Source organism: Phyllobates terribilis, unplaced genomic scaffold (assembly GCF_046119375.1).
Source record: "Phyllobates terribilis strain yellow unplaced genomic scaffold, ASM4611937v1 Scaffold_11__3_contigs__length_659146591, whole genome shotgun sequence".
NCBI lineage: Eukaryota > Metazoa > Chordata > Amphibia > Anura > Dendrobatidae > Phyllobates > Phyllobates terribilis.
In genome coordinates, this window is record NW_027362771.1 from 108,406,437 (window position 1) to 108,432,888 (window position 26,452).

The 26,452-nt window shown below is 46.5% G+C and overlaps 1 protein-coding gene across 1 annotated transcript in view; it reads right to left on the bottom strand.

The window, feature by feature from the left end:
- APAF1 (apoptotic peptidase activating factor 1) overlaps positions 1-26,452 on the bottom strand; it is a 114,288-nt gene that overhangs the window by 31,782 nt on the left and 56,054 nt on the right. Inside the window, exon 20 of the mRNA XM_073651445.1 lies at positions 12,616-12,735. Within this exon, the coding sequence (XP_073507546.1) occupies positions 12,616-12,735 (120 nt within the window). The remainder of the gene's footprint in view (positions 1-12,615; positions 12,736-26,452) is intronic.

Consider the following 26,452-nt stretch of genomic DNA (forward strand, 5'->3'; position numbering starts at 1 on the left):
CCCCCCCCTATGCAAATTGCTACATGGCTGCCTTCGAGTCACAGATCATATACTCCAACCGCCTATTTCAAGATCATTCCATTCTATGGAGGCGTTACATTGACGATATCTTTTGCATATGAGGTCCCACAGGAAACCCTGGAGGAGTTCTTCAACATTCTTAATACATCATGGCCTGGCCTGGGTTTCACCATGAACTATCACCTAAGACAGGTCAGTTTCCTAGACACCCTAGTCATTAAAGAGGAATCAGGTCTTTTAACTACCGACCTCTTTAGGAAACCAACTGATCGCAATACTCTATTACATTTTTCGAGCAATCACCCAATACCTATGAAACGTGCAATTCCTAAATCCCAATTTCAGAGAGTCAGGCGCATAGTCACGTTCGAACCACTCCGCAGCCAAAGTCTACAGGAGATGACCCTAAAATTCGAAGAAAGGGGGTACCCTCACAAGCTTTTACAGAACTACCACGAGAAACACAGACAACCTCGTCCAGACACATCTAACCGCATCCCGTTTGTCCACACATTCCATCCCCTGGCCTATATTTTACATAGGACAATACGCAAGCATTGAAATATCCTACAAACAGGTTACCCCACTATAACAGCTTTCCAACAACCATTTTTGCCATGCTTCAAAAGAGCACTGAACCTTAAAGATTCACTTGTCCATGCAGACCTAGGGTCCACAAAACCAGGGCCCTGCCAAATATTTTTACAAACACCAAAAAAGGGGACCTTCCCATGCCTTCAATGTCACAACATCCTTAAAGGTGACGTCATCTATCACCCCCCGAATAGGCAGGAAATACGCTATTAAGGATTATTTCACATGCAACACAAACTACGCCATTTATCTCATTAAATGTCCATGCGGCTTAATTTATGTAGGGGAGACGACACAACCTATGAAAGATAGAATTGCTAAGCACAAATCTACAATTAGGTGCAAGAATTTACTTTTACCAATACCCCAACACTTCAACACAGCAGGACACAACATAGCACAATTACGCTTCCAAGTGATCGAACAGGTCCTGCCACTACGCCACGGTGGCGACCGCATTCGCTTATTAAAGCAGAGAGAAGCGTACTGGATCCATGAACTGCAATCCTTGTCCCCAAGGGGACTCAACAGAGATTATGATCTACACTCATTCATGTGAGTCCCTATGGGCCACCCCGGTTACCATCAAGTACTAGTCTAACCGTTATTTTCCAACAGGACTCTCGGGAATTGTGGACTTCTTGGTACTTTGGGTACCATATTGTAAATGTTTTATTCTTGTCTGTTAATGGGTTGATGCACATATAATATCATTAAGACTTCTGTTGTAGGTTTAGTTTCCTAATGCATGTCTCCTCATGTTCCAGATTACTGTGTATGGATTGCCCCCGTTCCTATCTTGGGTCCTCCTCTGATCTCTCACGCACGATCTTGTACACTCCCGCAGTGGAATGCACATTATTACCCTTGGAATGCTACTTCCTGGCCCCTGGAACACACTCCTCCGCCGGGTGACACGCACGCATGTGTGCATGCACGCCTATTCTCTAACCAGGAGCGAGCACTCACTTATCCCGGCCACATCGCGTCACTTCCGCGGTGATGTTACTAGCTTAGCACGCCTTCTTGGTGACACTTTTAGACCCCCGCTACAAGGAGAACTTTCACCCTCTTATTCCTGAGGTGGAGAGGTCTACAAAAATGGCGCAGTACCAGAAGGCCCTTGCTGCAGAAAAAATTCCCATCTGAACACGCTAGCGGCAGAGGTCAAAGTTCGTTGCCCAACCAAGGCGTACATGCGCGAGAGACGCAACTCCAATCCAGCAGAGGCAGGGGAACACTGTCAACGTTCTGGGACAGTTTTCTCAGACCCTCCCTTCGGACAGACCCTGAGAAGTGGGGCACTCTCACAAGGAGTGGAAAGTTTCAAAAGATGGTGAGTGAGTACCTTGCCGACCATACCAGCGTCCTCCGTGATTCCTCTGTGCCTTTGAATTATTGGGTATCCAAGCTGGACACTTGGAATGAACTCGCTCTGTACGCCTTGGAGGTCCTGGCCTGCCCTGCCGCTAGCGTGTTATCGGAGCATGTTTTTAGTGCCGCTGGGGGAATTATAATTGATAAGCGCACTCGCCTGTCAACTGACAATGCTGACAAGCTGACCCTTATCAAAATGAACAAGGGCTGGATTGGGCCAGACTTCTCATCACCACCAAATGACAGCACAGTAACATAAAGTCAAATGCACTGTGTTATTTCGGGAGGTGTATTCCCATGCACCGCTTCACACTCACACATGGGTATACGCGTCCTCATTTCGGCTGTATTTTGCTCTTCTCCTTATCCTCAGCTTCCACCACCACTATACCACCAGGGTGACCGTGGTCCATGTTGCCAGCATTGCAAGTTCCTCCGTCCTTATTTTTGTCAGCTTTTGCTTGGAAGGCATAAGCAAAGACTGTGGGAGACCCACTCCCCAATAATGGGAATAATATTTTTAAGATGCTGTACTGTATGGCTCTTGTAAGGGGCATTCAAACCGTCTTGTTAAGCTACTGTGACCTCGACCACTTTTCCAAGGGGCATTCAAACCGTCTTGTTAAGCTACTGGGACCTCCACGTCTCTTCTGAGGGGCATTAAAAGCGTCTTCTTAAGCCACTCTGAACTCCACAGCTCTTCCAAGGGGCATTGAAATGTTGTTTTTAATTACCTCTAACCTCCACGACTCTTCCAACGGGCATTGCATTTCCTCCTAATTTTAGTCAGCTTTAGCTTTTCAATGCAAAGGCGAAAACTAAGGGAGACCCACTCCCCAATAATGGGTAGAAGGTTTTTAGCAATCCACGTCGGTTTCAAGGGGCATTGCAGTTCCTCATAATTTTTGGAAAGCCTTCCATTCACTGCTTAGGCCAACAGTGTACAGGAGACCCAGTTGCTATAAATGGAAAAAACGGTTTAGTTAAGGCCCTCTGACCTCCATGTCACTTCCAAGGGGCATTGGAGTGCCTCGAAATTTTTGGTAGGCATTGCACTCACTGTATGCCCTATAACTGTGTAGCCGAACCGCTCCTTTTGTTACAGAAACATATCCTACAAGACATGTGTGGTTGACTGGCCTGATATTGATGTGAATGGTCCCTGTTCCTCCTGCTATTTCTCCTTTGCCACCACCTCATCCATCATTTATCACCTGAAGCTTTGTTTTAACGGGAGTCATAGAACTGGGATAGTAGCAGGAAAACATCCAGCAATCCTCGGAGGAGGTAGGATATGCGCTAAAACGCTGACCACCTCAGGCCTAGCCGCTACTACATACATGCGCTTACATTCCAAGAAAACAAAGCAGATGCTAACTTCTATCATCATCATAATGCTCCTCACCTTGGCACTCTCAACTCCCCTGATGGAGAAGCCAGGGCCTACCGGAGGAGTCTGGTTCTCTGGTGGGCTCGTCCAATGCTGCCCTAAAGCAGGCCAGGCTAAGAAAAGTGTGTGGGAAGGTGACAGGAGAAATAGGGGCGGTTGGGGACCGTTTATGGACACCCGGTCGCCCCCAGGCGGCTGGGGACCGTGTGTGGACACCCGGCCGCGGGGCGGCTGGGGACCGAGCATGGACACCCGGCCGCCGGGCGGCTGGGGACCGAGTATGGACACCCGGCCGCCGGGCGGCTGGGGACTGAGTATGGATACCTCGCTGCCAAAGCAGAGATGGAGGTAGTGGCCAGCTTCGGCCTCCTCCAAACTAAAAGGCCCCATTTCAAGTGCAAGCTAGCAGTATGGTATTGCAGGCTGGGGGTGGGTGGGTGGCAGGCTGCACACTTACGCTTGCATTCCAAGAAAACAAAGCAGATGCTAACTTATATCATCATCATCATCATGCTCCTCACATTGGCACTCTCAACTCCCCTGATGGAGAAGCAAGGGCCTACCGGAGGAGTCTGGTTCTCTGGTGGACTCATCCAATGCTGCCCTAAAGCAGGGCAGGCTAAGAAAAGTGTGTGGGAAGGTGACAGGAGAAATAGGGGCGGCAGGGGACCGTGTGTGGACACCCGGCCGCGGGGCGGCTGGGGACCGAGTATGGACACCCGGCCGCCCCCTGGCGGATGGGGACCGAGTATGGACACCCGGCCGCCCCCTGGCGGATGGGGACCGAGAATGGACACCCGGCCGCCCCCTGGCGGCTGGGGACCGAGTGTGGACACCCGGCCGCCGGGTGGCTGGGGACTGAGTATGGACACCAGGCCGCCAATGCAGCCAAGACGTGGTGGCCAGATTCCGCCTCCACATGCCTAAAAGGCCCAATTTCAAGTGCAAGCAAGCAGTATGGTATTGCAGCCTGGGGGTGGGAGGGTGGCAGGCTGCATACTTGCGCTTGCATTGCAAGGAATGGGGGAGGTACAATTGAACACCGCTCTGGGAGAAGGACTTGCACGGGGATAGTTGCAAGTCTGCATCTTCTGATGCGGCAAGGATGACTTCTGATGGGCACACTTTTAGGCAGTGACCTGGGTGTCACAGATGCTTCCAGGGGTCTTCCCCATGCTGTTCTCATGTCTTTTCAGCACTGTATGCATGTGTCACACAGCACATGGCCAGATAAGTTTGTAAAATGTTAAAATTTAAATTTCCCGGTGAATGCATTTGTCACGGTTGAAAGCAATACAAAAGTGCAAAAACGCATAAAAAATGCTACTTGTGAACATAGCCCAAGGTGTGGAGGAGTATTTTTTTTTTGTTATTTATTTTACCTTATACACAAGTCTTTACCCTGGAAAGGAACTTCCTTAACATATTTCACAGGAAAGCAGTTTCAGTTTCGTTTTTGAACGTTTTATTGTGAGCCCTTAAAAGTGGCTTAATACTTCTGACCACGTTGTTGACAGCAGTGACCTGGAGGTCAGAAATGCTTCCTGGGGCGATCCCCATGCTGTCCCCATGTCATTTGAGCATGGTCACTATCGTTTTTGTCACTTGTTAGGCTTTAAAAGACTGCCGGGGGTGCCGCCGCAAAAATGCTCGGGTCTCCCATAGACTAACATTGGGCTCGTTGCTCGGGTCGAGCACCCGAGTATCACGGCGAGCTCGGCCCGAGCACCCGAGCATTTTAGTGCTCGCTCAACACTATTCTTTACTCCTAGATCTGCTAAGTATAACATATTAATTCCTTAACATCTTTTACTACAATTTTCAGCTCCCAATATAAATGCATTACATATAAAAGCACAAGTAACAGATTTCTCATGTGCCTCCTAATATTCTTACAAAATTATAGTAGGGCTCTATTATTTCTTGTATTAAAGGGGATGTCTATTGAAAACAAGTTATCATTTATCCATAGGATAGGTGATAACATGTTGATCAGTGGGGGTCCCAACCACTGGGACCTGCACTATTCGGGAGAACTTTTATCCTTGTTAGAATAGAGTGCAGTGTGCATGCCTTCTGTATGGGCTGCAGAGAGCTGTGCTTGGCTTTTTCCTTCAGCCCTTTGGAGAATGAGTGGAGTGGTGGATGGGTGTCAGACCTGCAACAGGGAAAATAATTTCTTGATTTACCGATCAGTGCAAGTCCCAGTGGAGGGACACCTTCTGATCAGCAGGTTATTACCTATCCCATGGATAGGCATGGCTGTCAGAACAATGACAATGCTGTTGGAATGTTTTATTAGACAGGGTTATTAGGTGCATCTGTTTTTCTTAAACTAGACAGGGTCATTAGGAGCAAGTGGAGCAGGTATCAGTTGGATCGTCGGAGAATGATAGCTGATGTTTGCCACAACATGGCTTTTAGAGCAATGACAATATTGTGAGAGGGCTGGGGAATGATTTATTAAATAGGGTCATTAGGTTTATCTGTGCATGCTGGACTGACAGCAATAGAACTACTGGAGACCGTATTCAGTGTCATATATGGTAAAACGAGCCATGGAAGGGCATTATTAAGCCTATAGAAAAACAGGTTGCATTGTCACACACTGATTATTTCTATATGTACTGAATAGTGAGACCACATTATGATTTCGGAATAACCCTTTAACCAGCAGTGCTTATATCTCAATTTTACCCTGTTATCTACTACTCTACATGCTCAGTAGAGGTGCTGGTTCATTGCTCCACTTTGGAGCAAAAGCAGCAGCTGGAGTCCCTGGTGTTACACTCTATTTAAAGGGAAACAGCTGCTCTAGTCCCTCTAAACCACCACCCTATTTCTACGTTCTAATAAGCTCCTTTTGATACCTAAGCGATTGCTCTATAATTGCAAAATCAAGTTTTAATCCACACTCACGCTATGTAAATCTGTGAGGACTAGCCCGGTAGAGCGTTCATTTCCTCGGCCTAATCTTAACTCTTATCTTGTAAGCATGTCCCTCAGGGAGTGACTTAATGAAGAGCGACATCACAAAAGACTGTTTGCAAATCTCGTGTATGTGCAAAATGGTCTGCCCCCCTGGGAATGTGCATTGAAGACGGATCTACGCTACCAGGCTTCATCAGTGCCCTGCGCATGCCTAGTTATCTATGGCTTGGTGCACTGCAAGGCTAAGAAGTGGGGGCTTGTTTTTTGAGAGATGAGTAGAAGTTTTCATTTGTAATATTTTGGGGTACAAAGTATTTTTTGATGGCTTTTTAGTTTCATTTTTGGGACGCAGAATGAAAACAAAACAGCAATTCACAGATTGTTTTTATTTAGGATTTTACGCTATTCATTATGCAGTAAATTTGATAAGTTGAATCTTTGCGTCAATACAATTACAGCAATTTAAAATGTATATACAGTTATATGAAAAAGTTTGGGCACCCCTATTAATCTTAAGCTTAATGTTTTATAAAATTTGGTGTTTTTGCAACAGCTATTTCAGTTTGATATATGTAATAACTGTTGGACACAGTAATGTTTCTGCCTTGAAATGAGGTTTATTGTACTAACAGAAAATGTGCAATCTGCATTCAAACAAAATTTGACAGGTGCATAAGTATGGGCACCCTTATCATTTTCTTGTTTTAAATACTCCTACCTACTTTTTACTGACTTACTAAAGCACTTTTTTTGGTTTTTTAACCTCATTGAGCTTTGAACTTCATAGCCAGGTGTATGCAATCATGAGAAAAGCTACTTAAAGTGGCCACTTGCAAGTTGTTCTCCTGTTTGAATCTCCTCTGAAGAGTGGCATCATGGGCTCCTCAAAACAACTGTCAAATGATCTGAAAACAAAGATTATTCAACATAGTTGTTCAGGGGAAGGATACAAAAAGCTGTCTCAGAGATTTAACCTGTCAGTTTCCACGGTGAGGAACATAGTAAGGAAATGGAAGAACGCAGGGACAGTTCTTGGTAAGGTCAGAAGTGGCAGGCCAAGAAAAACATCAGAAAGGCAGAGAAGAAGAATGGTGAGATCAGTCAAGAACAATCCTCAGACCACCTCCAGAGAGCTGCAGCAACAACTTGCTGCAGATGGTGTCACTGTGCATCGGTCAACTATACAAAGCACTTTGCACAAGGAGAAGCTGTATGGTAGAGTGATGCGAAAGAAGCCGTTTCTGCAAGCACTCCACAAACAGAGTCGGCTGAGGTATGCAAAAGCACATTTGGGGAAGCCAATTTCTTTTTGGAAGAAGGTCCTGTGGACTGATGAAACAAGATTGAGTTGTTTGGTCATACAAAAAGGCGTTATGCATGGCGGCAAAAAAACACAGCATTCCAAGAAAAACACTTGCTACCCACAGTAAAATTTGGTGGAGGTTCAATCATGCTTTGGGGCTGTGTGGCCAATGTCGGCACCGGGAATCTTGTTAAAGTTGAGGGACGCATGGATTCCACTCAGTATCAGCAGATTCTTGACAATAATGTTCAAGAATCAGTGATAAAGTTGAAGTTACGCAGGGGATGGATCTTTCAGCAAGACAATGATCCAAAACACCGCTCCAAATCTACTCAGGCATTCATGCAGAGGAACAATTACAATGTTCTGGAATGGCCATCCCAGTCCCCAGACCTGAATATCATTGAACATCTGTGGGATCATTTGAAGAGGGCTGTCCAAGCTCGGCGACCATCAAACTTAACTGAACTGGAATTGTTTTGTAAAGAGGAATGGTCAAAAATACCTTCATCCAGGATCCAGGAACTCATTAAAAGCTACAGGAAGCGAATAGAGGCTGTTATTTTTGCAAAAGGAGGATCTACTAAATATTAATGTCACTTTTCTGGTGAGGTGCCCATACTTATGCACCTCTCAAATTTTGTTTGAAAGCAGATTGCACATTTTCTGTTAGTACAATAAACCTCATTTCAAGGCAGAAACACTACTGTGTCCAACAGTTATTACATATATCAAACTGAAATAGCTGTTGCAAAAACACCAAATTTTATAAACCATTAAGCTTAAGATTAATAGGGGTGCCCAAACTTTTTCATATAACTGTAGTTCTTTTAAGTTTTGCTACTTGCTATGTTTTTCTCAAAAAAGGTTTGCTTTGAATCACCATATTCTGAAAGCTTCGTTTTTTTGCCAGCAGAGATTTGTGAGGGCTTGATACGGAATGAGCTGATGTTTTCACTGCAGACAGTGGTATAAATAAATTGCCCCTTAGGGGGTCTCTAAAGTAAATAAGACATAACTGAAAAGGGGTTGTCTACTACTAGGACAACCCCTTCTTGATCTAAATGTTTGGCCCTGATAAAATAAAAAAGCCTATATTCACCTCCCGTGCCGGCACTATTCCAGCGGTGTCGGAGATCAGCCGCAGCCCGGACTTCCTCTTCATGTTCAATTTGACAGGAGGCAGGGACAGTGACGCTGGCACTGATTGGGTGGACGGGAGCCCCGGGATTGCGAGTGCTAACACTGCTGGAACGGCGAAGGCAAAGGAGGCGAGCATAAGTTTTTTTTATTTTATCGGGGGTCAAGCATGGGGGATGACAAGCAGTTGCCCAAGTAGTGGACAACTTCTTTAATCATCTAAAAAAGCTAATAAGAATGATGGTAAATGAAAAATGTAAGGTGTATCTGGACATTCATGACTGGAACCAGGCCATATATACACACACACACACATTGTTCCTTCCTCTCTGGGTATTGACAACTCACCTAGCTAATAGTAGCAGCCATTGGCATTGATAAACCCTACAGCTAGATGGCAAAAAAGAGAGGAAGCACTGATAAGACAGCTAAACAAAGATATAAGAAAACACTAAAACTATCTACAATAAATCTAACTGTCCTCACAAATATCCCAACGAGTTTCATCATAACAGTGTAACTGCCTTGAATCATCAGGTGCTAAGCAGAACAATAAACCAACTGACAGAACATCAGTGCAAAGTTGTGTGCACATAGTGGCAGGGTTGTTAGCCAATGAGTTGATGTTTCCACTTATACCATTTTGCCTTACATACCACTTTTTAATGCATTTTGTTCAATTTGTGTGGCAGAACATCTCCATGGGTGCAACTGTGTTTTGATTTGATTTTTGTCAAAGGACAAAAAGCATATGACCACAGAGGAGTTTTGCGATACCCACCCAGTTAGTTGAAGGGAAAATTTGCATTTTTATTTCCAGGGATCATAACTTTGGAACATAGGAGCACCGAGAAAAGTAAGAAAAACGGTTCCAGAATCAGTGGAGCAGCACCAATTGGAAAAGGTTTAAATTAAAGAAGCACTTCTCCCACCAAAATGTTCATGCTTTTAATATATCGCAGTCATCATATTATATAGCACTGTGTACTTACAATTGCTCATTTTGCCTTTCTACCCAGCTAATTCTTCTCTTTTCTACTAGGTCTATGACATCATGTGATTGAAAACTGTTTAGCTAAATCCTTCTAAGCTCTATGTAGAAACAAGAGGTCAATTTAACCTGTATGAGTCACAAGTCACGGCAAATGTCCCTGGCAGGGGGGGAGGAGCAGCTGGGTCAGGGGTTGAAGAGGGGAATAATAAATGCAGGGACAAGAGACTTCCTGTTTCTACATAGAACAGAGGAAAGAGAAGAATTAGCTGGGTAGAAGGGCAAAATGAGCAATTGTAAGTACACATTGCCATATTATATGATGACTGCAATATATTAAGAGGATAAAAAGTGCTTCTTTAAAAAAAATCCTCTTTAAATAGTACAGCATAATCTAATGATGGATTGGCTCAAACATAAAATTTGCTATACGCTTCAGCTTTCTGTCCCCTTTTTTGATAAATGTCCAACTCCACAGCTCAAAAAAATAAAGGGAACACTTAAACAACAGAATATAACTCCAAGTAAATCAAACTTCTGTGAAATCAAACTGTCCACTTAGGAAGCAATACTGATTGACAATCAATTTCACATGCTGTTGTGCCAATGGAATAGACAATAGATGGAAATTATTGGCAATTATCAAGACACCTTCAATAAAGGAGTGGTTCTGCAGGTGGGGACCACAGACCACATCTCACTACCAATGCTTTCTGGCTGATATTTTGGGCACTTTTGAATGTTGGTTGTGCTTTCACACTCGTGGTAGCATGAGACGGACTCTACAACCCACAGAAGTTGCTCAGGTAGTGCAGCTCATCCAGGATGGCACATCAATGCGAGCTGGGGCAAGAAGGTTTGCTGTGTCTGTCAGCGTAGTGTCCAGAGGCTGGAGGCGCTACCAGGAGACAAACCAGTACACCAGAAGACGCGGAGGGGGCCGTAGGAGGGCAACAACCCAGCAGCAGGACCGCTACCTCCGCCTTTGTGCAAGGAGGAACAGGAGGAGCACTGCCAGAGCCCTGCAAAATGACGTCCACCAGGCCACAAATGAGCATGTATCTGCACAAACGGTTAGAAACCGACTCCATGAGGGTGGCATGAGGGCCCGACGTCCAAAGATTGGGGGATGTGCTCACAGCCCAACACCGTGCAGGACGCTTGGCATATGCCACAGAACACCAGGATTGGCAAAGTCGCCACTGGCGCCCCGTGCTCTTCACAGACGAAAGCAGGTTCACAGTGAGCACATGTGACAGACGTGACAGTCTGGAGATGCCGTGGAGAGCGATCTGCTGCCTGCAACATCCTTCAGCATGACCGGTTTGGCAGTGGGTCAGTACTGGTGTGGGGTGGCATTCTTTGGAGGGCCGCACAGCCCTCCATGTGCTCGCCAGAGGTAGCCTGACTGCCATTAGGTACCGAGATGAGATCCTCAGACCCCTTGTGATATCATATGCTGGTGCAGTTGGCCCTGGGTTCCTCCTAATGCAGGACAATGCCAGACCTCATGTGGCTGGAGTGTGTCAGCAGTTCCTGCAAGATGACGGCATTGAACCTATGGACTGGCCCGCCCATTCCCCAGACCTGAATCCGATTGAGCACATCTGGGACATCATGTCTCGCTCCATCCACCAACGTCACATTGCACCACAGACTGTCCAGGAGTTGGCGGATGCTTTAGTCCAGGTCTAGGAGGAGATCCCACAGGAGACCATCCGCAACCTCATCAGGAGCATGCCCAAGCGTTGTAGGGAGGTCATACAGGCACGTGGAGGCCACACACAATACTGAGCTTCATTTTGACTTGTTTTAAGGACATTACATCAAAGTTGGATCAGCCTGTAGTGTGTTTTTCCACTTTAATTTTGGGGGTGACTCCAAATCCAGGCCTCCATTGGTTAATAAATTTGATTTCCATTGATGATTTTTGTGTGATTTTGTTATCAGCACATTCAACTTTGTACAGAACAAAGTATTCAATGAGAATATTTCATTCATTCAGATCTAGGATGTGTTATTTGAGTGTTCCCTTTATTTTTTTGAGCAGTGTACATTGATATTAGGTGCTGGAAACAAATCTCAGACTTAGAATTTCACTGTGTTATAGTTTAAATTCCCAAAGTTAGCTACTCCAACTCTACATACGAAGTATACATGCAAACACATATATTCAACTAGAACTGAATTCATTGTAGTTTCAAAATAAGTGATGTCCTAAATATGCCCAGTAAAAGGTGAAAAGGACCAAGACATATTTTGTGTCCTTAAAAAGCCTGAAGATGGCAAGTACACTCATATATAATTGATATCAATTTTTGGAACACTCAGACTAATAAAGATAATTACACAGATGCATCCTGGTTTACGTACATTGAAATAATTGCAAGCATCCTAGGGAGAAAAAAAATCACATTTATTCTTCTCTGCTAAATAAATGCCCCTTAAGTGCTAAAAATATTGCATGCTTGAACAGGCTGACAATTAAGAACGAAAAGGCAAAAAAAGTTTTCTTCCAATTTTGTACGAATAAATAAAGAAATTCTCTTTGTGGTTTCATTCCTGCTTGCTGTCTTTTAATGGAAACATTCCTATTCATCTTCAAAAACAAAAACCTGTTCTGATCATGTTCAACTCACACAGGTTTGTGGTTTTGTTCCTATTCACTGATAGAAAGTAATGATCTTGAAAAAAAAAAGGAATTGAAAAAACAAACAAAAAACTTAATTATTGTATAACATTGTATTATACAATAATTTACTTCTACTTAAATAAAACTGTAAAATCCATTTATTGGATCATTTTTCCTAAAAAGGTATACATATATACACACACACACACAGTTTTGCATTATTAATATATACTCACCAGTAACCGATCTTCCTTGTCAGGTGCCAAAACAGTCACCTCGTCTCCATTGAACGCCACATCAAATTCACGCTTTAGGATCGTGCCTGAGGGTTTGCACACTTTGCTTGTTTCCCAGAGCTATTTTTATAAGATAAAAAATGAAATTTAATATGGAGTATATTTTTATAAATGTGACCTAATTGCAAGGCACATAAATGCCGGGAGAGGAATTTATAGAAATATATTTTTCTTTTTTTTTTTTCCATTTGGCCTGTTCAATGCACATAGAACTTGTGGGATGTTTTTCAAGTAGTTTTATCATAGAAAATGAATTCCTAACCTTAGGGATCCATTCAGCATTTTAATTTGCTTTTAAAAAAAATACCAATTTTATCCAGAAGAAATGTGTTCTCCGTGTGGGACAGGCATCTGACCATTATACGTTTGGTCAATGCTGCAGTTATCGATCACTTGGCCATCCTGGCGAGAAGGAGGACCATAGGGTGAGGGACCTGAGTAGCACTGGAAGGGGTGACCAGTAAGGAGAGTGGGTTTTATATATTTTAGTGCCTTTTGAAAGCTTTTTGAAAAAATTCTCCCAACAACCCTAACTTTTTAATTTTTCCAGCAACATAACCATCTGAGAGTTTTATTTTTTGCATGACAAAGTGTAGTTTTAAATGGCACCATTCATTTTATCATATACTGTACTGAAAAATAGAAAATAAATTCCAAATGTGGTAAAATGGTGAAAAAAAATAAATTTTGCCCTCGTTTTCACAGCTTTCACTGTGCGGTGAAAATTACTTGGCAATATGATTCTTCAGGTCAGTACGATGACAATACCAAATATATACATTTGTGGTTTTTTTAGAATTCTATTCTTTATTGAAAAAAGTTTTCATTTTTAACAAGAAACAAATATCAGAAAATTGTACCTTTATAGTATCAGTGACAAAACATGAAATCAGTCTTATGAAATAATGATATATTAGCATTAATCAGATTATTTATAGTAAAAAATAAAGGAAAATACAGACTGACAACAGAATGACATTTAGACAATGAAGAGAGGGAAGAGGGATAAGTAGTAGGAAGGAGTAAATGACCTATTATAATAAACTCTTTGTGAAGACCCGGGGTCTTCCATGGGCGTAACGCTACTCAGACAACGCAGGGTGAGGGTAAAACAGCGTGGCAATACTTTATTGAACCACAAAGCAGACAATAAACACACAGAACAGTCCCAGCAAATACCCAAGATGGTACAACATTACACAATCTCACCCTTCCTTCTCCGCCCACCTGGGATCGAACAGCCACAACTTTGGAGACTTCCAGGGCCGACTACCTCTACCAGTGGCCCCCCACTTCTGGCGGGCCCCCACAGAGAGTAGGTAGCGGCAAGCTTAGGAGGCTAGCAGTCCATCGAGGTACAAGGCCAAGAGACCCAAGGGTCCCAACCTTGGTTCTCTGAGAGTTTCCATGGGGCCACACGACCGGTGGGTCCCTCATGGAAACTTCAAATGTCTCCATGTGTTCTAGGCGACCGGAGGCTCCCTCTTAGCAACCCCTAAACAACATATCCATGGGGCCAGGTGACTTCTTTGTCCTCTCCTGGTCTCCCCAAAAGTATCCATGTTTCTCTGATGGTTAATGGAGCAGATCCAAATCTTTCCAGTCGGTACACTTAGGCTAGAATTATGTAGAATACAAATCTGTGTCTCTTTGGATGCCATGCAATCCATATACTTTCCTGAAGGATGTCTCTCATACTCCTTCTAAGGTCTTTCTGATGTTCTTAAAATATAAAACTTTTAATATAACCTTTAAAAGACCAATGAAAATAAAGACACACACAAAAAACACGTATATTAGAATGGCCCTTAACCCAGTAAGGGTGAGGTGATAACAATAGTTATGCAGTTCAAGGGCAATATCCGTTTCCCAATTCACTTCACCTAACCAACAACATACTCCTGTTTAGAGATAATACTATATAATCATAAGGTGAAGAAGTGAAAAAAAGGAACAGTCTCACCATTTCCACAGCATGGGTCGTCCCATCCAAAGATACCAGACTTGCCTGGATGGTCATCAATGACTGACCCTATCAGACCCTATATCACAGGCTGACCCTGGGACCCCAAGACTCCCGCCCTTACAAGGGCAGTCCACAGCTGACCCTCAATTACTAGTCAGCCCTGAAATAACCCTAGTACGTGCCTCCCGATGCGTTTCCTCAACATCGGGTGATTCATCAGGGGATTGGCACAGACAGTTTCAAGGATGTAGGGTATGGTACCTGTAACATACCTGGCGGCGTCCTTGCATAGTGGTCCATCACCCACTGTGCAAGAGCGCGCACTTGATTTCCAGTCCAGACTGCCACTTTGGCTTCTTTCCATACTGTCTGCTTTGGTCTGCTCTGGCTGCTTAGGGCGACGCCCGCTGAACTTCCTGTTTCTTGTAGCTGCTGCAGACACACCCCTAATGCGTCTTCAGCCTATTGCTGTCTGTCACCTGGTATTTAAACCAGCTCCTCCTTGGAATCCATGTCTGAGCATCTTGTTCTGTCAGTTCGCTTCTTGTCACTGATGTGCCAGGTCCTGTCTATGTTTCTTGCCATGCGGTATCAGTTCCAGTGTCTGAACTGTGTCCTGTCTGTGTACTCTAGCCAGCTGTCTGTCTGCCTTCCTGGAGGCTGTATTTCCAGGTCTGTCTGAACACGCTCCTAGCCTGTTCGCCTCGCCCTCTGGGGGCCGCATACCCAGACTCGCTCCTGTATTTGTTGCAGTACAGTTCCTGTCTGAACTGTCTCCTAGCTTCCTACCTGTTTTGTCTTTATGTCCGTTTGTTCCCTTTTTCTGTAGAGTCTGAACCTGCACCTAACTTCCACTCGTTGTCATTGTACTTCCGTTTGTGAGTTGGAGTCCTTTCGCTACTTCTTTGCAAGTACCTTGTGGGTATCTGGTTCTGCCTTTCTTTTCCAGTCTGTTCCGTGTGAACAGAGCCCTATCCCCTTTGCTTTATCTTTGTTTACCGCTTCGGCGATTTATCTCTGTCCTGTCTTACTTACTGCTTCGGCGGTTCCTGCCCGCTCAGCCTTGTCCACCGCGTCTGCGGTTTCGCTCTGCTCAGCCTTGTCCACCGCGTCTGCGGATTCGCTCTGCTCAGCCTTGTCCACCGCGTCTGCGGATTCGCTCTGCTCAGCCTTGTCCACCGCGTCTGCGGTTTCTCTCTGCTCAGCCTTGTCCACCGCGTCTGCGGTTTCGCTCTGCTCAGCCTTGTCCACCGCGTCTGCGGTTTCGCTCTGCTCAGCCTTGTCCACCGCGTCTGCGGTTTCGCTCTGCTCAGCCCTGTCCACCGCGTCTGCGGTTTCGCTCTGCTCAGCCCTGTCTACCGCGTCTGCGGTTTCGCTCTGCTCCGCCTTGTCTACCGCGTCTGCGGTTCGCTCTGCTCCGCCTAGTCTACTGCGTCTGCAGTTTCGCTCTGCTCAGCCCTCTCCACCGCGTCTGCGGTTTCGCTCTGCTCAGCCCTCTCCACCGCGTCTGCGGTTTTGCTCTGCTCGGCCTTGTCTACCGCACCTGCTGTTTCGCTTTGCTCTGCTTGATTTCCGCATCTGCGGCTATGAACCCGTCTCCCAGTCTGTACTGGACCCTACCCAGCCTGCACTCTAGCCTGCCTGTTCCTGTATTCCCCGATGTGGGTCAACAGCCGTGTCCGAGGTCTGACCTGGAGTGGCACCTGGTCCCTCTGCTCGGTTCCTCCCTGGTGCACTGACGTCGTATGCCGTCGTGCGACCTTGGTCGGATCGGGCAGATACTTAGTTACGCCCCTCTAGGCACTCTCCGGTTCATGGCACAGTGGAATCACTAATCATGCACACGCCAGTCAGTCTGGGCGTGTGCATTACAGCATGCTCAGGCCATGGTTCCCGTTGAGCCCCACGGCCTTCGCTCTCTGAGACGTTTTCCAGCGAATACGTGCATCTAGAAGAAATTTATCTTTTTTTTTTTTTTTGCTACAAGCTGAGTTCCAGGCGAATTACGCACCCGTCCAGATGGAGCTTTCTGCACCTGTTCCTGCGGCTCCGCCACGGTACTATGGGGATCCAAGACAGAGTCGTGCATTTGTGGAGCAATGCATGCTACACTTCAAGTTCTACCCTCTTTATTTTCCCACTGATCGGGTTAAGGTGGGATTCATGATGTCTTACCTAGCGGGTGATGCCTTGAAATGGATCACCCCCCTATGGGACGCACATGATCCTATCGTCCTGGACCTGCAGGCCTTCCTGGTGGCCTTTCTAATGGTCTTCGATGACCCTAACCCGGAAGCCCCTGCTGAAGCTTCACTTTCCAAGATCCCGGAGCAGCCCCGATGGGTAATGTGTGTGGGTAGCGCACTAGTCCTCCTGCCCAAAGAGACTACTACCCACCCAGAATCCATACAGGATGATTTCGCTCTCCGGAATACTTCTCCCAACCTCAAGAGGCAGTCCAGACGTGCTAGGCGTAGAGGTAAGCCGTCACGCCAGGGTCTGTCCTCCCAAAGACCTCCTGACCCCAACCTTGAAGTCCCTGCTGAAGCTTCACTTCCTAGTATCCCGGAGCAGCCCCGACGGGTAATGTGCGTGGGTAGCGCACTAGTCCTCCTGCCCGAAGAGACTGCTGCCCACCCAGAATCCACACAGGAGGACTTCCTGCACCCGGTATCTGATACTTCACCCACTTTACTCGGTGAGCCTGACCAAGGGTACTCCGAAGCAGTGATTACCTCCGAGTCCGTGCACCTCTACAACCTGGCGGAGGACCCCCTGTTGCCTCCTGAATCCTCCGGGATACCACTTGATGACAAATGGAGAGAGACTTCCCTACACCTGGTACTCCGAAGCAGAGGTTACCCCCGAGTCTCTACACCCCTCCGACTGGGCGGAGGACCTCCAGTTGTCTGCTGAACCCTTTGGGGTGCTACCTGGTAGCGAATGGACAGAGACTTTCCTATACTCAGTACCTGATACCTCGCCCGCTTCGTCCAGTGAGTCCGACCTAGTGTACTCCGAAGCAGAGGTTACCCCCGAGTCTCTGCACGCTTCCGACCTGGCGGAGGACCTCCAGTTGTTTCCTGAATCCTCCGGGGTACCACCAGATAACAAAGGGACAGTGACTTTTCTACACCTTGTACCTGATACCTCGCCCATTTCATCCTGTGAGCTTGACAAGATGTATCCCGAAGCAGAGGTTACCCCCGAGTCTCTGCACCCCTCCAACCCAGCGGAGGACTTCCAGTTGTCTCCTGAACCCTCTGGGGTGCTACCTGATAATAAGTGGAGAGAGACTTCCTTGTGTGCTGTTCCTGGTACTCCACCCGTTTCGTCTGTTGCGGAGGATGGCTGGATAGGAGGTAGCATCCTAGCTACCCAGATGAGACCAGTTTTGTCTCTTCCTGTGGACAGTAGAAGTAATCTCCTTGAAGAGAAGGATTGGCCCTCAAATTTCCTGCGGAAGATTCTGGTAGGCCTGAAGAAGAGGGGGCGTAAGGGGGGGGGGGGGGTACTGTAACATACCTGGCGGCGTCCTTGAATAGTGGTCCATCTCCCACTGTGCAAGAGCACGCACTTGATTTCCAGTCCAGACTGCCACTTTGGCTTCTTTCCATACTGTCTGCTTTGCTCTGCTCTGGCTGCTTAGGGCGACGCCCGCTGAACTTCCTGTTTCTTGTAGCTGCTGCAGACACACCCCTAATGCGTCTTCAGCCTATTGCTGTCTGTCACCTGGTATTTAAACCAGCTCCTCCTTGGAATCCATGCCTGAGCATCTTGTTCTGTCAGTTGGCTTCTTGTCACTGATGTGCCAGATCCTGTCTATGTTTTCTGCCTTGCGGTATCAGTTACCGTGTCTGAACTGTGTCCTGTCTGTGTACTCTAGCCAGCTGTCTGTCTGCCTTCCTGAAGGCTGTATTTCCAGGCCTGTCTGAACACGCTCCTAGCCTGTTCGCCTCGCCCTCTGGGGGCCGCATACCCAGACTCGCTCCTGTATTTGTTGTAGTACAGTTCCTGTCTGAACTGTCTCCTAGCTTCCTACCTGTTTTGTCTTTATGTCCGTTTGTTCCATTTTTCTGCAGTGTCTGAACCAGCACTTGGCTTTACCTAGGCTCGTTCTTGCATTGTTTCAGTAACTGTTCTTGTCTGAACTGTCTCCTAGCTTCTTACCTGTTTTGTCTTTATGTCCGTTTGTTCCCTTTTTCTGTAGAGTCTGAACCTGCACCTAACTTCTACTCGTTGTCATTGTACTTCCATTTGTGAGTTGGAGTCCTTTCGCTACTTCTTTGCAAGTACCTTGTGTGTATCTGGTTCTGCCTTTCTTTTCCAGTCTGTTCCGTGTGAACAGAGCCCTGTCCCCTTTGCTTTATCTTTGTTTACCGCTTCGGCGATTTTCTCTGTCCTGTCTTACTTACCGCTTCAGCGGTTCCTGCCCGCTCAGCCTTGTCCACCGCACTTGTGGTTTCGCTCTGCTCAGCCCTGTCCACAGAGTCTGCGGTTTTGCTCTGCTCAGCCTTGTCCACCGCGTCTGCGGTTTTGCTCTGCTCAGCCTTGTCTACCGCGTCTGCGGTTTCGCTCTGCTCAGCCCTGTCCACCGCGTCTGCGGTTTTGCTCTGCTCGGCCTTGTCCACCGCGTCTGCGGTTTTGCTCTGCTCGGCCTTGTCCACCGCGTCTGCGGTTTTGCTCTGCTCGGCCTTGTCCACCGCGTCTGCGGTTTTGCTCTGCTCGGCCTTGTCCACCGCACCTGCTGTTTCGCTTTGCTCTGCTTGATTACTGCATCTGCGACTCTGAACCCGTCTCCCAGTCTGTACTGGACCCTACCTAGCCTGCCTGTTCCTGTATTCCCCGGTGTGGGTCAACAGCCGTGTCCGGGGTCTGACCTGGAGTGGCACCTGGTCCCTCTGCTCAGTTCCTCCCTGGTTCACTGGCGTCATATGCCGTCGTGCGACCTTGGTCGGATCGGGCAGATACTTAGTTACGCCCCTCCAGGCACTCTCCGGTTCATGGCACAGTGGAATCACTAATCACACACACGCCAGTCAGTCCGGGCGTGTGCATTACAGTACCCCTGCATCAGGGTATGAGAAAACATTCTCATAAAGGGCCATTCTAATATAAGTGTTTTTTGTGTGTGTCTTTATTTTCATTGGTCTTTTAAAAGTTATATTTTAAGTCTGCTATATATGCTGAAATACTACTTTGATTAGCAGTCTATTGAACCTTGGGGCTACTTTTCGATATCGGAGTGTATCTATTGCTTCTTTCTTCTCTTTCTGATGTTCCTTGATTCTCTGTCCCAAGTCTCATTCTGTCTCATAAATACATGTCCCTTCTTAAATACACATCCACAGGTTAAGAATTAGGGAAGATATTATTCCACAGGGCTTGAGTATCCACAGCTCATCCCCCAAGATTGACTGGCAAACACCCTACAATGGTATTTAACATATCTAGCAAACATTCATTGTTTTAGCTAATCTATTTACATAGTTTGTATCACAGGGTCTCTTGTAAATACACATCATTGTTTCAGAATAAAAGAGCAGATAACATTCAGGGTTATACAAATAATAGTCTGTGTTAATCAACTAAAGAAGAACACAGATTAAAGTGTCAACATAAAAATAAAGGTATGCTGCTATTGCCATCAGAAAGTATGTCTGGCATAATTAATATTTTGCTTTGGATCGTCACACTCTTATATATTAAATAGTTAGAAGGGCCCAGAAGGTATCACAGGAGGACTATAAGGTTCTTTTTTTATAATATAATGGTTAAAAAAATCTGAACTTTATAAATAAAATTAAAAATTGTTTTTTTTTTTTAATGTCATTTTCTGAGATCCAGATTAGAGGAAGAGATTCTTCTACCTGCTGGCGGGCTGTAGCGGCTGATTATCACACAGGGTTTTATTGGAGTTGTGACATTCTCAACGCTATCAGGTGAGCAACATCTCACCCCTACCCTTCCTTTACCACACAGTGTCACCCTATGGGCGCTTATCTCTTTTCTCTCCATTTCCTAAGATCCGTAACTTTTATTTTTCTGGCGATGGACCTTTGTGAGAGCTTGTTTTTTGAACATGGAGCTGACATTTATTTTCTGGATACTATTTTGGGCATTGATGGCTATTTATTGCATTTTTGAGGGAAAGTGCAGCGAACGAAAAACATCAATGTTGTTGTTTCTGTATTTATTTTTCTCATTTTGGTGTTTACCTTTTGGGATAAATATATCATATATTTTACTAGTTTGGGAAATTACGTAGTAAGGAGATCCAGATCAACAATGTGAAATCTCACTGCAGTCCGGAGAACGGACAGCATCTCTGCCAAGACGCAGCAAGACCGACAAAAAAAAAAAAAAAAAAGGGGGATTAATCCAGCTCCACAAACATGCAATCTTCTTTTATTAAGTAAGTAGATACAAAAGAGGGATTTTTGGTACTCACCGTAAAATTTCTTTCTTGGAGCCTTCATTGGGGGACACAGGACCATGGGTGTATGCTGTTGTCGCTAGGAGGTTGACACTAGGCAAAAAAAAGAAATAGCTCCTCCTCCACAGTATACACCCGCCTACAGGCACCAAGCTCACCAGTTAGTGGCTAAAGCAGTAGGAGGAAAATAAAATAATTAACTATGCAATGCCTAACGGGGCACAACCGTGAAAACTAAACTAGATGCCCAACATGCCCAACTGTACCTATGCCCAAAATCAGGGAGGGTGCTGTCCCCCAATGAAGGCTCCAAGAAAGAGATTTTACGGTGAGTACCAAAAATCCCTCTTTCTTTATCGCTTCATTGGGGGACACAGGACCATGGGACGTCCAAAAGCAGTCCCTAGGGTGGGAGAACAAAAGATAGCCACAGACTAGGTCTGACTGCGGGCAACCGCTGCCTGCAGAACCTTCCGTCCAAGACTGGCATCAGCCGAGGAATAAGTGTGGACCTTGTAAAACCTTGAAAAGGTGTGGAGTGAAGACCATGTTGCGGCCTTACAGATATGAGAAGCTGAAGCCTGATGGCGAACAGCCCAAGAGGCCCCCACCGCCCGGGTGGAGTGAGCCCTTACCCCCGGAGGGGGAGGTTTGTCTGAGACGCGATATGCCTCCAAAATGGTCGAACGTATCCAAAGGGCGATGGTTGACTTGGAAGCAGGAAGATCCTTGCAACGCCCTTCAGGGATCACAAACAGGGCGTCCGAACGCTGAAGGGAAGCTGTTCTAGAAAGGTACACACGTAAAGCTCTGACCAGATCCAGTTTGTGCAGGGATTTCTCCCGTGGGTGCACTGGGGCAGGGCAGAAGGAAGGCAAAACAATGTCCTCATTGATGTGGAAAGAGGAGACTACTTTTGGCAAAAAAGAAGGCACTGGCCTGAGCACTACCTTGTCTTGATGGAAGACCAGAAAAGGAAACCGACAAGAGAGGGCTGCGAGCTCTGCAACCCTCCTAATAGAGGTAACAGCCACCAGAAAAGCCACCTTCCAGGAGAGAAGAGAGGCTGAGATATCCTGAATGGGTTCAAACGGGGGCTGTTGAAGGACGCACAGGACCATACTAATGTTAGAACCTTGCTGTTAGGTTTTTTTTTCCTTTGCTGGTCACATGACCTTGTTGGCCTATTTAGTCCTGCTCCGCCCTTCTGGCTTTGCTGGACTTCATTGTATATCTACTTTCTAGCTAGCCTGTGCTCTGTATCTAACTCTGTTAGTTTGCTTGGTCTACGGACCTCTATGTTCTATCTATTTTGTTTGTTCGTCTGTCTGCTACTATTTCTGTTAGGAGGTGTCCCATATTCCTCCCAGTCCTTAGTACTTGTAGGGATTCCCTCCCCACATCTATAGGTCTTCGTACAGACTAGATTAGGACTTTAGCAGGTCTGATCGCAGGATCAGGTTCCCTGTTACATCGTAGGGATTCAGCTGAGTCTCATAGTAGGGACAGATCTCCTCTCTTTCCTTAGCTTTGGTAGCAGAACATAACAGTAAGTCCAGCCAGCAAATTCTCTAAGGAAAGATTTTTGCTGTTCCATCATGATGCGGTTCAGTGGTCTTCTGAGGCCATTGAAGCTTTTGTGTATCTCAAGGAGAGGTTCACCTCTGCTCCCATCCTTATGCAGCCTGATGTTACTAGGCCGTTTTTGGTTGAGGTTGATGCTTCCTCTGTGGGGGTTGGCGCAGTATTGTCTCAGGATAACGGGGATGGATTACATCCCTGTGCCTTTTTTTCAAAAAAATTTTCGGAGACTGAATTGAATTACGATATTGGTAATCGGGAATTATTGGCTATTAAACTCGCATTTGAACACTGGCGCCACTTCTTGGAAGGTGCGGAATTTCCCGTTCAGGTTCTTACGGATCATAAAAATCTGATATATCTTGATGCTGCCAAGCGCCTGAATGCCCGTCAGGCTAGGTGGGCACTGTTTTTCTCGCGGTTTAATTTCTCCGTTACTTACATCCCTGGTACTAAGAATGTAAAGGCGGATGCCTTGTCTCGCAGTTTTTCTCCCATAGTCGGTGCTGAGAAAGAGGAAAACATTTTACAAGAAGGTGTTGTGATAGCTGCTTTAGACTCCGTTTTGGAAGATGAGATTCTTAAAGCTCAGGAGAATGCCCCATCTAACACTCCTCATGGGAGGTTGTTTGTGCCTGAGACCTTTAGGAGAGATTTGTTTGTTGAGTGTCACGAATCTCGGTTGGCAGGTCATCCCGGAATCTCTGAGACCAAGAGACTGGTGGGTCGCAGTTTTTGGTGGCCTGGATGGCAGAAGGAAGTCATTAAGTGGGTGCGCCAATGTACTATATGTGCTAGATCTAAGTCCTCACATACTCCTGCTGCGGGGTTGCTTTGTCCTTTGGAGGTCCCCAGTGCTCCTTGGACACATTTGGCTATGGACTTTATAACTGACCTTCCCCCCTCTGAGGGTTTTACTGTCATCTGGGTGGTCGTGGACCGCTTTAGCAAGATGTGTCACTTGGTTCCCTTCGTCAAACTGCCCTGCGCTAAAACTCTCGCTAAGGCCTTTGTCAAGGAAATTGTCAGACTTCATGGCGTTCCTACTGACATTGTTTCTGATAGGGGTCCTCAGTTCGTGGCTCGTTTTTGGCGTGCCTTTTGTGACAGGTTGGGAATTCATTTGTCGTTTTCGTCCGGATATCATCCTGAATCTAATGGCCAGACAGAAAGGAAAAACCAGGATGTTGAGCAGTTCTTGCGTTGTTTTGTGGCAGACAATCAGGAGGGGTGGTCTGAGTTTCTGCCACTTGCCGAATTTGCTCTGAACAATCATACATCTTCTTCTGCTGGTTGTTCGCCTTTTTTTTGTTGTTCTGGGAGACATCCGTCGTTTGGGTCGTTCTCCAAGTTGGGATCTGCCGTGCCTGAGGAGGAGAATTTTTCCGGTGATTTGGAAAGAGTTTGGACGGATGTGCGTGGTAATCTTCAGGAGGCCAACAGAAAATCTAAAGACTACTTTGATAGGAAACGACAGGAGGTTTTGTTCGCTGTTGGTGACATGGTTTGGTTGTCCTCTAGGAATCTGCGGTTGAGGATTCCTTCTAAGAAATTGGGTCCCAAGTTTGTAGGGCCCTTTAAGGTGCTTCAGGTTGTCAACCAATCTGCTGTTAGGTTGGAGGTTCCTACCTCCTGGAGAATTAATCCGGTCTTTCATGTCTCTCTGTTAAAAAAAGCTGTTGTGTCGGATGGTGACGCCTCTGCCTCTGTTCCTCCGGTGGTGGAGGACGGGGAATATGAAATTTCTCGCATCCTTGACTCTAGACGGTATAGAGGTAGTTTGCAGTATCTTGTGGCCTGGAAAGGTTTCGGACCCGAGGATAACTCTTGGGTGAGGTCAGATGATGTTTCCGCGTCCAGACTTATCAGAGCGTTTCACAGGAGATTTCCTGATAAGCCTGGTCCTAGGGGATCCGGAGGATCCTCTTAGAAGGGGGGGTACTGTTAGAACCTTGCTGTTAGGTTTTTTTTTCCTTTGCTGGTCACATGACCTTGTTGGCCTATTTAGTCCTGCTCCGCCCTTCTGGCTTTGCTGGACTTCATTGTATATCTACTTTCTAGCTAGCCTGTGCTCTGTATCTAACTCTGTTAGTTTGCTTGGTCTACGGACCTCTATGTTCTATCTATTTTGTTTGTTCGTCTGTCTGCTACTATTTCTGTTAGGAGGTGTCCCATATTCCTCCCAGTCCTTAGTACTTGTAGGGATTCCCTCCCCACATCTATAGGTCTTCGTACAGACTAGATTAGGACTTTAGCAGGTCTGATCGCAGGATCAGGTTCCCGGTTACATCGTAGGGATTCAGCTGAGTCTCATAGTAGGGACAGATCTCCTCTCTTTCCTTAGCTTTGGTAGCAGAACATAACAACTAAGGTCCCATGGATCCACCGGGGGGCAATAAGGCGGCGCCAGGTGAGCCACCCCTTGTAGAAACGTCTTGACCTGAGGACGGAAAGCCAAGTTACGTTGGAATAGAATGGACAAGGCCGAAACTTGGCCTTTGAGAGTGCTTAGAGTCCCGCCTCCAGGCCAGACTGAAGAAAGGCCAAAATGACCGGTAACGAAAAGGACATAGGAGCTAGCTGATCCTTCTCGCAGTGACGAAAAAAGGCTCTCCAGGTTCTGTGGTATATGCGCAAGGTTGCGGGTTTCCTGGCACTAATTAGGGTCTGGATGACGTTGTCCGCAAAACCCGGCTTCAACACTGCGGCCTCAACGGCCATGCCATTAAACTCAGAGAACGAGAACTCTGATGAAGAATAGGCCCCTGAGAGAGGAGGTTCGGACGGTCCGGTAGTCTCCAGGGGGAGTTGACGAGCAGGTTTACTAGATCTGCGTACCAGACGCGTCTGGGCCAATTCGGGGCTACTAGAATTACCGGTACTCCTTCTGTCTTTATCTTTTTGACGACCCGAGGGATCAATGGTAGAGGGGGAAAAAGATAGGGCAGCTGGAACTGAGACCATGAAATGACTAGCGCGTCTTGAGCGATCGCAAGGGAATCGCGGGACCGGGCTACAAAGGATGGAACCTTGTGGTTTAACCGAGAAGCCATGAGGTCAACGTCCGGCGTGCCCCATCGTAAGCAAATCTGATAAAAACACCTCGGGATGGAGAGACCATTCTCCTGAGGCAAGGCCCTGCCGACTGAGGAAGTCGGCCGCCCAATTGTCAACCCCAGGAATGTGGACTGCTGAGATTGCCGGAACTGTGTTCTCGGCCCAAACTAGCACTCTTGCCACCTCTTTCAAGACAGACTTGCTGCGCGTTCCTCCCTGACTGTTTATGTACACCACAGCTGTGGCATTGTCCAATTTTACGCGGACTGGGAACCCTGCAAGAATATCCTGCCAATGATGTAACGCCAGGTAGATCGCCCTTATCTCCAATATATTGATCGGTAGGGAGACTTCGTGGGGACTCCACCGGCCCTTCACCGTGTGGTGAAGGAAGACTGCCCCCCAACCGATGAGGCTGGCATCGGTCGTGACCACCTGCCAGCAAAGCGGTAGGAATGACCTCCCGGGTCTGAAGGAAGAAGTGCGAGTCCACCATGTTAATGACCTTCTCACATGAAGAGGTAACCTGATGCGTCGATCTAGAGACGACGGGTTCTTGTCCCATGCCGACAGAAGGGCCAGTTGAAGAGGCCGGGTATGGAACTGCTTCCATAGCTGCCACCATTTTTCCCAAGACACTCGCACAGGCGAAGACAGCGTGGACTTGGGTCGGAGAGAAGGTGAATCCCCCGACGGAGAGAGTTCCTCTTTTCCCTCGGGAGAAGGACCCCGGCATG